Source organism: Betta splendens, chromosome 19 (assembly GCF_900634795.4).
Source record: "Betta splendens chromosome 19, fBetSpl5.4, whole genome shotgun sequence".
NCBI lineage: Eukaryota > Metazoa > Chordata > Actinopteri > Anabantiformes > Osphronemidae > Betta > Betta splendens.
This window is the reverse complement of record NC_040898.2, coordinates 1,011,431-1,023,665: the sequence shown is the minus strand read 5'-3', so window position 1 is coordinate 1,023,665 and position 12,235 is coordinate 1,011,431. Positions and strand designations below refer to the sequence as shown.

General features: G+C 46.5%; 1 protein-coding gene and 1 long non-coding RNA gene across 3 annotated transcripts; one reads left to right on the top strand and one right to left on the bottom strand.

Moving 5' to 3' along the window:
- Positions 1 to 1,536: 1,536 nt before the first annotated feature.
- isl1a (ISL LIM homeobox 1a) lies at positions 1,537 to 6,576 on the bottom strand. 2 transcript variants are annotated; one of them, XM_029135307.3, is made up of 6 exons: positions 6,394 to 6,576; positions 5,903 to 6,092; positions 4,799 to 5,058; positions 3,781 to 4,067; positions 3,277 to 3,444; positions 1,537 to 2,398 (listed from the first exon to the last, which is right to left on the bottom strand). In XM_029135307.3, the coding sequence occupies exons 1-6, from the start codon at positions 6,419 to 6,421 to the stop codon at positions 2,282 to 2,284; spliced, it is 1,050 nt and encodes a 349-aa protein (XP_028991140.1). In that variant the 5' UTR covers positions 6,422 to 6,576; the 3' UTR covers positions 1,537 to 2,281. The 2 variants fall into 2 exon arrangements, with proteins under 2 accessions (XP_028991140.1, XP_028991141.1); XM_029135308.3 differs by having other exon boundaries at positions 3,781 to 4,064.
- An 85-nt stretch (positions 6,577 to 6,661) lies between these two features.
- LOC114845895 (uncharacterized) lies at positions 6,662 to 8,890 on the top strand. Its single transcript, XR_003783948.3, has 4 exons — positions 6,662 to 7,455; positions 7,548 to 7,743; positions 7,837 to 8,203; positions 8,391 to 8,890. It is a non-coding gene; the product is annotated as an uncharacterized LOC114845895 (long non-coding RNA).
- The last annotated feature ends 3,345 nt before the right edge of the window (positions 8,891 to 12,235 follow it).

The window sequence follows — 12,235 nt, the reverse complement described above, 5'->3', positions numbered from 1 at the left end:
TGTCAGGTTTGAGCACTCACAAACACAGGCTGCACAGCTCCCTCTCAGCGCAGCTCAGTTCTCATGAGTCCACTGAACACGTGGCCCCGGAGCATTTATTTAAAGCAGAGAAACAAGGATGCAGACGACCACCTTTAGGAGGATGAAGCAACCGTCATGGAAACAGGAAAAAAGAACCTCACAACTCTGACAAAGGCTCCGGCAGAAGTGGGTTAAGTGGAAACACATTAAAACAGACGTAAAATGACTGCACTGGGCACAAAAAATAAAAAATTCCTGGGGCACAATCAATAATTTATATGTTGATCATTTATGCTTCAAGCGGCACAATTGCTTAAAACAGAGTATGATGTGCTGAGGTTTTAGATTTAGTTTGGAAATCTGAGGGTTTTATTAGACGTTCATGAGAAAAAAGCAGGAATCCTGTGCATATTTTCCCGTTGCGTTCCATCTGTCACGTTTCCTCCAGTACAATGAAGCCGCACGCTGACACTGACACCTCCTTTGGCCCAACTCTTTCGGAGCAGTGGATATTTGTCACCTCAGCTTCAGTCACACTTTGAACAGCTATCGTAGCGAACATTCACACATCCTGAGGAGAAAGTGACGTGAAGCAGAGCGACGGCTCGACGTCGGCGCGTTCATTCTGTAATTAGTCCCCACGCGCTCCGAGCCCCTGAAGCCTGTCTGGCTCCGCACATCATCATCATCCTCCCCAGCCTTCCTCATCCTCCTCCTCCTGCGGCCGTCCCAGCAGCAGCTGCTGGAAGCAGGAGCTTCACTCTGCACGTCCTGAAGCTGAGCGCTGAACGAAGGCCAAGTTTGTTTGTTAGTGCGATGAAATCAGCTGCAGTCAAAGAGAAAATTATTGATTGTTCCTCTGCTCAAGTTGAAGAAACAATGGAAATGATTCACGTTCGGGTTGATGTGGAGAGTTTCCCAGCTCATATCGGTGCATTTATGATAAAAATAGCACGACTGCAGGGATTTATAAATAAATCTGTATATGAGAGAAACGTCCACATCAAACACCTTTATACCTTACAAAGGTTTCATAGCACACTAACACACATTTAAAGGCTTTAAATGATAGTGAAACATTAACTCGTCTGGCTGTTTAGGTAAAGATCTTCCGGTTCAGCTAAATGTAGTCATAAAAATATGAGGAATATGAAGGAGTCACCCAGAATTAAAACCTATGACTGCAGTTAGTCCTCATCACTCGTTTCTCCCTTTCTTTTCTCCTGTAATTGATGGGGTCTTGTGACAAACTTTACAATTACGCGTCCACGTCCTGGAACAAACAGACATGGCAGAAATGCTATTTAGTCGTTTAGCTGGTGGAAATAAATAAGCTCTGACCACATTGTTTTATAAAACCTGGTTTCTGCAGTGGAGTTTGCTGCAAACGGACGTCCGGAACCGCTGCCAGTGCTCAGAATAACAGAAAAAACAATTCTCCAGTTTCCAGTCTGTCCGCTTCGTAAAGGCTCATTTTAAAAATACACCATCCACAGACCAGGCCCCACACACACCTTTTTGTTGTTGCTTCTTTTTACTTCAGTTAAGAAAGTTACACAAAAGGTGGCAAATTTATCGACAATAAATAATAAATAATTTTGTTGCACGGGAACAAACGAAACATTTTCTTCCAGAGCTAATGGTCTTTTTTAAACGTATTATTAATTTACACATCTTTGGGAAAGAAAAAAAAAATATCGGACAGACACTAAGTCACACAAATGTCCCACGAAGCTTGTGGCAAAATAGAGGTATACCTTGTTGCAAATGCTTTAGTACTTGGGGTCATGAAGGAAATCGTGTAATTAAATGAAGAAAAGAAAAGTAGTGCGGTTCCCCTCCAGAATGGTCTATTATACGATGAGGTGCGTGTATCAATTTAATAAAAAATCACCAGTTTTCTATTCAAAGTAGCGCACATCGGTTCGCAGGTTCTGGACAGACTCCTACTCAGAGGTCCCGTTCAACGGTAGAGTCACGGTCACGTCTTCTCGTTTTGGCAAATGTAACCAGGCGCGTAAACGGGCAGCACCGGCCGCGGTGACGCGTCCGTCCGCGTGGACGTAGGAATGGGTGGCTGCGGTAAATAAAAAATCCCATGATTGTCTTCACAGTGTCAAATACAACCGGGCGTGGGAGTCGTTTTTGGTGCCGTCGGGAGAGATGGATGGACCTGGGGCCGGGGGTCGTCGGGCTCGGGGCCGTGTTTCAAGTTCAGTCCGTGCGTGCGTCCGTCCGCCCGCCCACACGCTGCGGCCGCTCAGGCCTCGATGGGGCTGGACACCATGCTGTTCGGCGTGTCTGGAAGCTGGGACGACATGGACGCTACCTCGCTGCCCGTCGAGTTCGAACCCGGTCCTCCCTCCGAGAAGCTGACCTGCGGGAGAAGAAGCGGCGCCGTGAGGATGCGTTCACGCTCCGAGCCCCTTCACAGTCTGATGGTTCTGTTGGCAGCTATTTATTATGTATGTGGCAACACTTTGTTTGTGTTTAGATAAGACGGTCTGAAAATGGTCGTTTCCGTATTATTATTATTTATTATTATTATTATTGTTATTATTATTATTATCACTGAGCATGACTGTAGCTGAGCGGGGCATAATGGCTTCATTAAAGACGTTTTAATTGATCCATAGCTGAGATCTTTACCCTGCTCCTCAACTAAACGAAATTGTTTGGCTTGTCTAAACACAGCTCAGGTTTCCCGCAACCACAGAACGGATGAATTGCATGTCACATCTCCAGTTCTTGTCATAAATGTTAATATTTCACTTACGTGGTGCAGGGACATATGACCAATAGGTCTATCCAAAGCCTCAGCGCACCGCATTTTAGGAGATTTCGTGATATGCGTTCTGTGGTGATGAATCAGAATAAAGAAACGCATCAGCCAGTTCGAACGCTGCCACTGACCCGTGTGCGCCCAGAGACGCGTCTGCTTAAATTATAAGGAGATAACAGTAATCCGTGCAGGCTCTGAGGCCTTTACGTTGGATTGGAACGGCTTCACATAAAGGCGGCGTTCGTTGTAACAAGCTGTTAAAATGATTAATTAATTTACCAAGTTCAAACTATCCTGTTTTTTAAGTTCACATATTTACATATTGGCTTTTCCAATAATGTATAAACGTGTAAAGCCCAGATCTGTGTGCTTCGTCAAATTGCCGTTGCAAAGTACTTGAAATGTAAAAACTAAATATTTTCAATAATTACGGATGAATCCGTCCAGAAGCTGGCACAATTGAAGGTACGAACCAGCTGTTGGAAGGCTGGCTGGTCGATGTCGCTCTGCAGGGCGAAGTCGCTGAGCACCTTCCAGGGCGGCTGGTAGCTCTGGACCTCCACCGGGTTGGCCTGGATGCCGCCGTCGTGACGCTCCGGACTGGCCGCCACCATCGGGGTGCCCGTCATTCCCTGGATGTTCTGCAAGAGGACGCGTGGTTAGAACCCAGTGCGCGCGTGACTGCGGGGTGACGCGGGTGTGGGAGGCTGGGTGTGGTTCTGGTGCTGGGAGGGCTCAGAGGGCTCTGATAAGGATCAGAACGCAGCAGAACCAACCGGCAGTGTCTGTGAATGGCGCGCCTCGTGTCACCCAGTGTGTTAAAACTTCTACAACGGACACCATTATTTTTGCCCACGTCTGGACAAACAATCTAATTTTGCGTTGCGTGTAAAATGACTGCAGACGCGCGGCCTCAGCGCGGCTGCACGCGGCTCCCGGTGCTTGCGTGTGACTTGCCACGCGCCGCGGCCTCTCACCGTCTTGTCGTTGTGCTGCTGCTGCTGCAGCTGCTTCATCAGCAGGCTCTTCTTCTTGTCCTTGCACCGCTTGTTCTGAAACCAGACCCGGATCACCCGCGGACTGAGCCCGGTCATCTCCACCAGCTGCTCCTTCATCAGGGCGTCTGGCCTCGGGTTCGCGTTGTAGCAGGTCCGCAACGTGTGCAGCTGCTTCTCGTTCAGCACCGTCCGGACGCGGGTGGTTTTCTCCGGCTGTTTGTGGACGTGGGGCCGTAGCGCGGGCTGCCGGGCCGAGATTGGTTCTGCTGTGGAAAAGGGACACAGAACCCACGGAGGAGGAATCAGTGAGCGTGTGTGGAGGCCTCACGCCGCAGCTAAAGATGCGCGTGGACCAGACTGGAGCAAACTTTTCCTTCTGCTTGTTTCTGGGTCCAACAGTAAAACAGAACCGCACACGTTGACGCGCCTTTGACCCCTCGGCTTAAAACGGAGCTGTGCTCAATTCATTTGTCTACGTGATGGTTTAGTTGATAGTTTTAGGGATCAGTGTAACAGATTAACTCTCACGTTCAAAACAATCGAAGAGTCACATTAAAGTGAAAGCATCCAGTTTCAGCTCCTTTCACGCACAACACACAGCATCAGTTTAGAACAAACGCACCCGAACCCACGGCCACGCGTCGCGCACTAAAGCACTGATAACTCGGTGATTTGTTCCAGCGCCGCTGTCTCTAATCAGTGTTACGCAGAAAAGACAAACGTGTGGAACAGACCCCGGAACCGGTCCGACGGAACCCCGGAGCTACAGAGACCGGAGCACGACCTGGATCCCACCGCGGTCAGTGCGACTGCACAACACTGTGCACACAAATCACACACAACCACATGTAACGCCGCACACCAGTGACGTACCGAGCGTGGGCAGCGACATTTCCAACGCGCACCTGCTCATAATCCAAAACACGGTGCACGTGGACGCGCGGAGCCAGTCACGGCTCGGCGGTGATCGCGTTCCGGCTCCTGCGGGATCTTTTACCTGCCATCTGCAGCGGTCTGGCGGGGTGCAGGGGGCTGAGCGGGTCTCCGGTGCCCATGCTGGCCCGCTCCACCACGTCGTGGTCCGCTCGGCAGAACAGCCCGTCCTCCCGCAGGGCGAATTCGTCCCCCGGGATGAGCTGCCGGCTGCAGGCCACGCAGCGGAAACACTCGATGTGGTAGACTTTGGACCGGGCCCGCATCACGAAGTCGTTCTTGCTGAAGCCGATGTTGCATTTAGCGCATTTAATCCCGTATAACCTGCGGGAAACAAACGCACGGTCCGATCAGTGAAGGCTGGAAAATCCAAACGAAATAAGAAGCAATAAAAAGAGCGACAAGAGCCTTAAAACAGCTGCGGCAAAACAACAACAACAACTACAACAACAACAAAGAAAAATAAAATGGTAATAATAATAATAACAGTAATAATAATAATACAAAGGATAAAATAAAAGCAATAGTAACAATAATGTTTTTACGTAATTATTTAAATGTATTACTTTATTTATACAAAGTAAAACTATGTTTTCTGGTTGTTCCTTTACTTTTAAATAATAATAATAATAATAATAATAATAATAATAATAATAATAATAATAATAATAATAATAATAATATAAAAGAAGAAACATAATTAGAATAAGAATAAAAGACAATACTATAAAGCAACTGTGAAATATTTGGAGGAACTATAATAATATGGAAAATATTTGCAATATTGCTGCTACAGCCAAGAAATAGGCCAGCTCATAATATTTTTCCTGCTTTTCCCCAGCTCCGTGTGTCAGAGGGACGAGGAGATGAAGGCTCAGAGTCACTGCTTAATAGCTGAATATTGTGTAGGCCTGGTGTGCGTCGTTACTCGCACTTCGAGCGCTCCGGATGTAAACAGAGGGCAATGGAACAGGCAAGGAAACCACTATGATTGGATTTAATAGGAAATGATGCGTTTAGACTTGCTGGAACCCGTTGGACTGAAAGGGTTATTTTCAGTCTAATAAACCATGTAATAGAACAACAATGACACCGTCCAGCGCCGCGTAGCGCGTGTCCTGTACAAGTGAAAAGGGACGCGTGTCCCACCCCGTCCCGGGCGTCCTACCTGATGTAGTCCCGTTTACAGTAAGTCTTTCCATCTCTGACGAAGCACGTGCAGGACTCATCCAGGTACTGGCTGCACTCGGCACATTTGAGGCAGGCGGCGTGCCACTCCAGGTCCGGGGAGACCCGCAAGATGTACTGGTCGTGGATCTGGTTCCCGCAGCCCACGCATAATGACACCAGTCGCTTCTCTGGAGGAAAAGAGCAGGACACATGTCACGCGCACTGTTTACGAGGACTAATAATAATAATAATAATAATAATAATAATAATAATAATAATAATAATAATAATAATAATAATAATAATAATAATAATAATAGCTGGTTCTAGAGAAATGAAACGCGCTAATCCGCCGTATAAAACCAATTAGCACAGAATACGTGTGACTTTCACAGGCCAAAAAATACGTTGTCTCTGCACTCATCACAACAGAAGTAAGTAAACTCTTGCTGTGATGAACGTGGCTCCGCAGTCGAGCCAGTGTCTTACTTTTCGGCGGATCCCCCATGTCGCCCATGTCCACAAAATAAGGCGCTGTTAGGTCCACTGTCACAGCGGGCTGCGGTGCCTGGAAGCCTGGATATGCGCTCCGCTGCCGGGCTGCCGGGCTGCCGCGGGCCAGAGGTTGTGCTGTCCGGCGTGGAGAGGAGTGTGTGTATGTGTTTGTTGCCGGTGTGTGTGGAGCTCTGATCCTGACAAGCGGCGGGTCTGACGTAGGGCATCAGCACGTCATCTGCATGAGCAGCTGATTGGCTCTGCAGACCCTGACCAGCACTAAGCGCACGCGCGCACGCGCGCGTGCACGCACGCTGGCACACTTACTGCTGCATATCATTTGTTTGCAGCTTTGCTTTACTCCGTTCTCTTTTGTTATTTTTCGTGTCAGTGCTGCAGCGGAGCGAGGCGCTGCAAGAAAACCACTCTTTAATAACTTTGGTACTTTTTATCAGACACGTCAACATTTCTGGACGTTCAGCTGATGGATTTATAGCACATGACGTAAAGTAGCGCAGCATATTTAGAACGGAAGCATCTGGAGCCAATACAGTTAAACGCCTGTGCCTGCGTGAGATGAAGCCTTCCGCTGCGAGCGCTCACCGACGCCGTAGCTCACTTTGACGTGCGGACCTGTCTGCGCCACGTGGAGCGCAGATAATCCTGAAAACGCGACTGTAGCGGAGGCTGCGTGTGTGACAGAGCTAAATCAGAACGGTGACAGGCCGGGACCTGCGGGAGCAGCCGGGTGACACACACCAACACGCCCTCTTGTGTCAGTAACCCACTAACGCTATTAACGCAGGCAGAGGGCGCCTCTCGGCACAAAATCCAAGAAATGGGCTCAAAGATGCGGGGAAAAACGCGCAACTCGTTGCTACACGTGTGCGAAGACGGACTCATGTCAAACACCGCGTTCGTTCAAGGCACAGCTGAATGTAAATGAACATATTTGTAGCCTATGCATTAATAACACATGCAGATGGTTGGTTCACTGGTTTTAGACAGGGACAAGATGGTGAATAAATACACAACAGTGAGTTGGACCAATGGACGGTGGGTTGTTTTTCTCTGTGGATTATTTAATACATCTCCCCACACATAATCCAGGACCCATTCCCTCCTACACGTGTCCCTTTTCTGTGCAGGTAAGATTTCAACAAAATAGAAAGAAGTAGTGAAGGCAGCACAATCGGGACGGAGAGGATGTGATGGAGCTACAGTGAAGGTGGCAGCATCACACTGTGGATGTGATGAGCCTGATGGAGCTAGACACCAGCAACTGCCTCACAGCTTTCACAATAACAGGCACAGGCTTCATCTGACCAGTGCTGACTTCAGATGGTAATTATTGCTTATTTGCAGTCGCTGCAGGTAGAAGTGTCCAGACAGAGATTTGAGTTTTTACCCAAAGCTTATAAATACTTCACTTCACAGTAATATTGAAAAGCCCACAAACCCGCTCAAGAAAGAGACAAAACTAGAGAAGGGGAGGAAGAAGTTAACAGAAGACAAGCGAGGAGCTGATCAGAGGAGGCTCCAGCTTCAGCTCTATTCACCACGTATCTGGAGATGGTTTCAGTTATGTATCAGTAGATGATAGTTTATAGTCTTCTCCTGGTTTTATGGTCACATTTTGTGTTTGTCCTGTCCATTTATTTCTTCCCACTGAGGAAGAACGCTGTGACTGAGCTGAAGCCACCATCACTCAAACCTGTGTCTGAATGGGAGCAGGTCACTTCAGACCGATGCTGAGCAGTGCTGGAGCAGTGGAGGACGTTAGTGCAGCACATTAATGCCCACGGTGAGTGAGCGAGCGGGGGAGCGAGTCCCACGCGGTGGGACGGTGGAGGAGCGTGAGCTCATCACCACCTCCACACGTGATGTCCAGCGTTCATCCGTCCCGTCCGCTGTGCGTGTGTGTGTCTAGCTGAGACGCTGAAGAGGCAAATCAAAGCCGCCACTGACACGCGTCCTCCTCTCTGTCACAGGTTCAAACCGTGGAGGAGGAGATCCTGCTCCTTCCTGCTCCAGGCCAAGTGTCCAGTGGTGCCAACACGCTGAATATGCTGGAAAACGCTGCGAACAAACCTTTTTCATCTGTCCTATGAAGACAATCTTTTGTTCTGAATCTGATGTAGTGATGCTCAACCATCAGTGGAACACGATGCAAGAGGTTCAGTTGCTTGACTTCATCATACAGTGTGTCCCACAGATTTGTACTTGTAAATCATAGAATGCACATTTGTAGGTTTTTATCAGATCCAAGGCTTCATTCATGTTTTGCAGTGGAATTTGCTAAAGAAAAGATGCAGAAGTTTGTATGTGACAAAATGGCTTCAATATTAAAACACAACTTCCAACCACGCTGTAAAATGCTTGTGCGGTGGGACCTTTATTTCTATAGCACCAATAAAGTCATCTTAAAGCTCACACAACAAAAACCCAACAAACCCCACATAAAGCAAAGTAAATCAAATTACAAATAATAAAAAAAAATACATTGGATTGCTGTTTTCAGCAGGACTGTGGAGAAGAACATTAGTCAGGAGCTTCATGAGGCCTCGTCTCACTGAGAATAGACGGTAGGAAGGTTTCTGTATCTAAATATATGCAGCATATCTATATCCCATAGGCAAATACTGCTACTACCTAGAAGACATTACACCAAGTAGAGGTATATTCTTAATAGAATTGGAATATTTGGTATAACAGAATATTTTTTATTCTTCAACAGATGCTTAAAGTCCTGTAACTGATTCTGCGGTAGAAGCGTTATTCATTCTGCTGATACATGTTTGTCTTCAGAATTCTGAGAAATAAATAAAAAAATATTCAAATTTTCTTTCCCTTTAGGCAACAACAAAAACTACTTCATGACGTGAAGTAATTAGTTATTTAATCATTTTTCAGATGAACTAAACAAAAGCAGCGCATTTGTTGCTGGTTACTAAATAAGACACGACTGACTGTGACTGTGTTCTATGAACGACCCATGATGATGCTTCATCCATCGCTTGGATGTGGGCGTCATGGCGACATGGTCCCTCGCGCCTTCTCCCATCGCTGCAGACCTGCATCTCAACCAGCCATGAGACTTTGAGGACTTCAGTCCATCTTGACGGCACCTTCACTTGCCACATCATGTCTCGTCGATGCAGTGAGAGACTGTGCAGACTTGATTTATGGTCTCTTCTGACAAAGAGCCCCACACGTCCATGTCCCCGAGCTTCCTACAGATCAAGGTGTTCACAGACCTTCAGCGATTCTAGAAGTCTTTACTTTGGTTTACAGAAACTGTTTTAATTAACACAAGTAACAATCGGTTGTGTTACTTGTGGTGTTAACCTCAAATAGACATTTTAAAAAGATCATTTATGTACTAATGATTCTGATTCTTGTTTCTTCTTATGTTTTCAAATGACCACAGCTCAACGTCTTGCCTTGGCCTTTGTAGAGAACTGTTCATGTCACTCAGGGCGCTGACCTCCAGCTACACAGCTACACAAGCAGCACCAGAACCCACAGTGGTGGTACCAGAAAGTTGCAGCTTGGCCTTGGACTAAGTGACCTCTTGTTTTTCAGCTTCTCTCAGAACTTGTGAATGATGTTTGTCAAGTCCATCATCTCAGGCCTGAGCAGGACACTGGATGACAGTCACACGCTGTGGCTGCTGTCTGTCCCGTCCAGCGGCAGGGGAGTGAAGTTGCCTCCCAGGGGTGTCCCCCTGTGCCCCACAGACCATATGGCCCAGCCTGACCCCTCTAGATGGGTGAGCCGGTCCAGGGACCACCTGAGGCAGCAGGAGCTCTCATAATCACTGGAGACAAGGGCCACTTGACACCAGGCTGACAGATGGTGCTCCAGAACTCTGTGTGTGTGTGTGTGTGTGTGTGTGTGTGTGTGTGTGTGTGTGTGTGTGTGTGTGTGTGTGTGTGTGTGTGTGTGTGTTTAGTGTGTGCGTTTTTAGTGTGTGCGTGTGTGAGTGTGTGTGTGTGTTTTTAGTGTGTGTGTGTGTGTGTGTATGTGTGTGTGTGTGTGTTTGTGTGTGTGTGTGTGTGTGTGTGTTTGTGTGTGTGTGTGTGTGTGTGTGTGTGTGTGTGTGTGTGTGTGTGTGTGTGTGTGAGAGTCACAATAAGGGCGGTGATGTGTCAGGGGTGGTTAGACATGATTGTGGCAGCCCGTCTTCCTTTGTCTCTGGGGCAGCTGTAGCCTGAGGCCGTGGCTGCAGGCACATTTCATCACACATAGGCAGCAGAGTCTAAACAACAGCAAACACATAGTAATCACTGAGATCAAACTTATTTCATGAAGCTGGTGTAGGACTGTGCTGTTTAGTAGTAGTTGCTGCCGTGTTGATGTTGTTCTTCTCTGTGCTGCGTTAAGCACTAACGTCTGCAACCTCCAGAATCACATGTGCCAAACATATTGGGCTGCTGTTCCTCTGGTGTAAAGTGGTTCCATTTGTCAGTACGAACCAAACAGTAAAACAAATAATCTGCCAGTCTAATTCTATCGCTGTGACTAAAAAGCAGTAGATGAAAAACACACAGGATCATTTTTACACAAATAAAAATTTGACCACAGTGTCGTCATGTCAACAAATGGGATGTCCTGGTCAAATGGTGAGCCTGGTAGAGTCATGTATGGTCCACACGACCCTGTTCTGTTTTCTTTTACACATGTTTTATCTTCTATGATTCTCTGATGTTATTTGTATGGAAGACGGTGCCTGGCCTTAAAACTAACACATACCACTCTGTCCACTTGTGTGGGAAAAATGAACTTGGAACTTACAGTATAAACAGTTTAAACTTACAGAATAAACAATAAAGAGTCACCAGCTTCCTTGGTTAACGCTTAGTGATACCAATGTTAATATATTTTATATTAAACTCTTTAAAGAGACAATAATCTGTTGTCATTGTTTGAAGGAGGCACCGCCGTAGCTGATGCTCACCCCTGGTGTCATGTGCTGCATAGCTCATCAAGTCCCTTGAGGTAAATGAGTGGATTGCAATATTACATTTGGTTTGTTATTAAATTGACCACATGTCAATTAATGTTAAAGGTGTAGAAGCTGTGAGAGGCGATGTACTGAATGTGAGTAAAGGATGGAAAAAACAACCTGTCTAAATAACTCTTTGTTCTATGGGTTTAAAAGTGATAAATGTTTACTTGACGAGGGTGTCATTTATTCTCCATTATAATTCCATGTGGAAGCCACCATGTAAAGAGCCAGATGAATGCTGGGGGTATTACATGCGTACTACATGATGGACTGGTGTTACATAAAATGAATTAGCTGGTCTTTAGTTTTGGCAGTATTTCGTTATGACGTACATGAGGATGGACAGTTGTCTTTATGGTAGAGTCTCCCGTTACGTCTCCGGTCCAGAACTAACTATTTATTACTTGACTTCTTCATCATTTGTCTCACTGCAGTTTCCCACTTTATGTTTCCTTAATGTTGCTCTGCACATTTAATAATGCATAACCTTAGTGCTCATGGCTGTGTTTGCATGTCCACATGCAGAATTAATATTTGATCAGTGTAAACACCAAACAGTCATCAGCTTGGCTACGATATCGTCCATGCAGAAGAGGCTGAGGTGCCTTTTGTTTACAGTGATACTTTATGGAGGCATCATGACATAAACTGGACTGAAATCTGTTTTTCTCAACAGATTAAAAGAGATTTATTCACCCAGCAAAAGTGGGGGTGAATGAAGATTAGGGATTGTGAATGTGAGATGGCCGGATGCTCATCTGTCTGTCTGTTTGTCTGCCTGTTTACCTGCCTTACTGTCTTCCTGCCTACATGTCTGTCTGTCTG

Coding starts and splice junctions, on each gene's coding strand:
- isl1a (XM_029135307.3), bottom strand. CDS start 6,421: ATGGGCGACATGGGGGATCCGCCGAAAA. Junction 5,059..5,902: donor TGTAAACGGGACTACATCAG/GTAGGACGCCCG, acceptor TGTTTCCCGCAG/GTTATACGGGATTAAATGCG. Junction 4,068..4,798: donor CAGACCGCTGCAGATGGCAG/GTAAAAGATCCC, acceptor CCTTTTCCACAG/CAGAACCAATCTCGGCCCGG.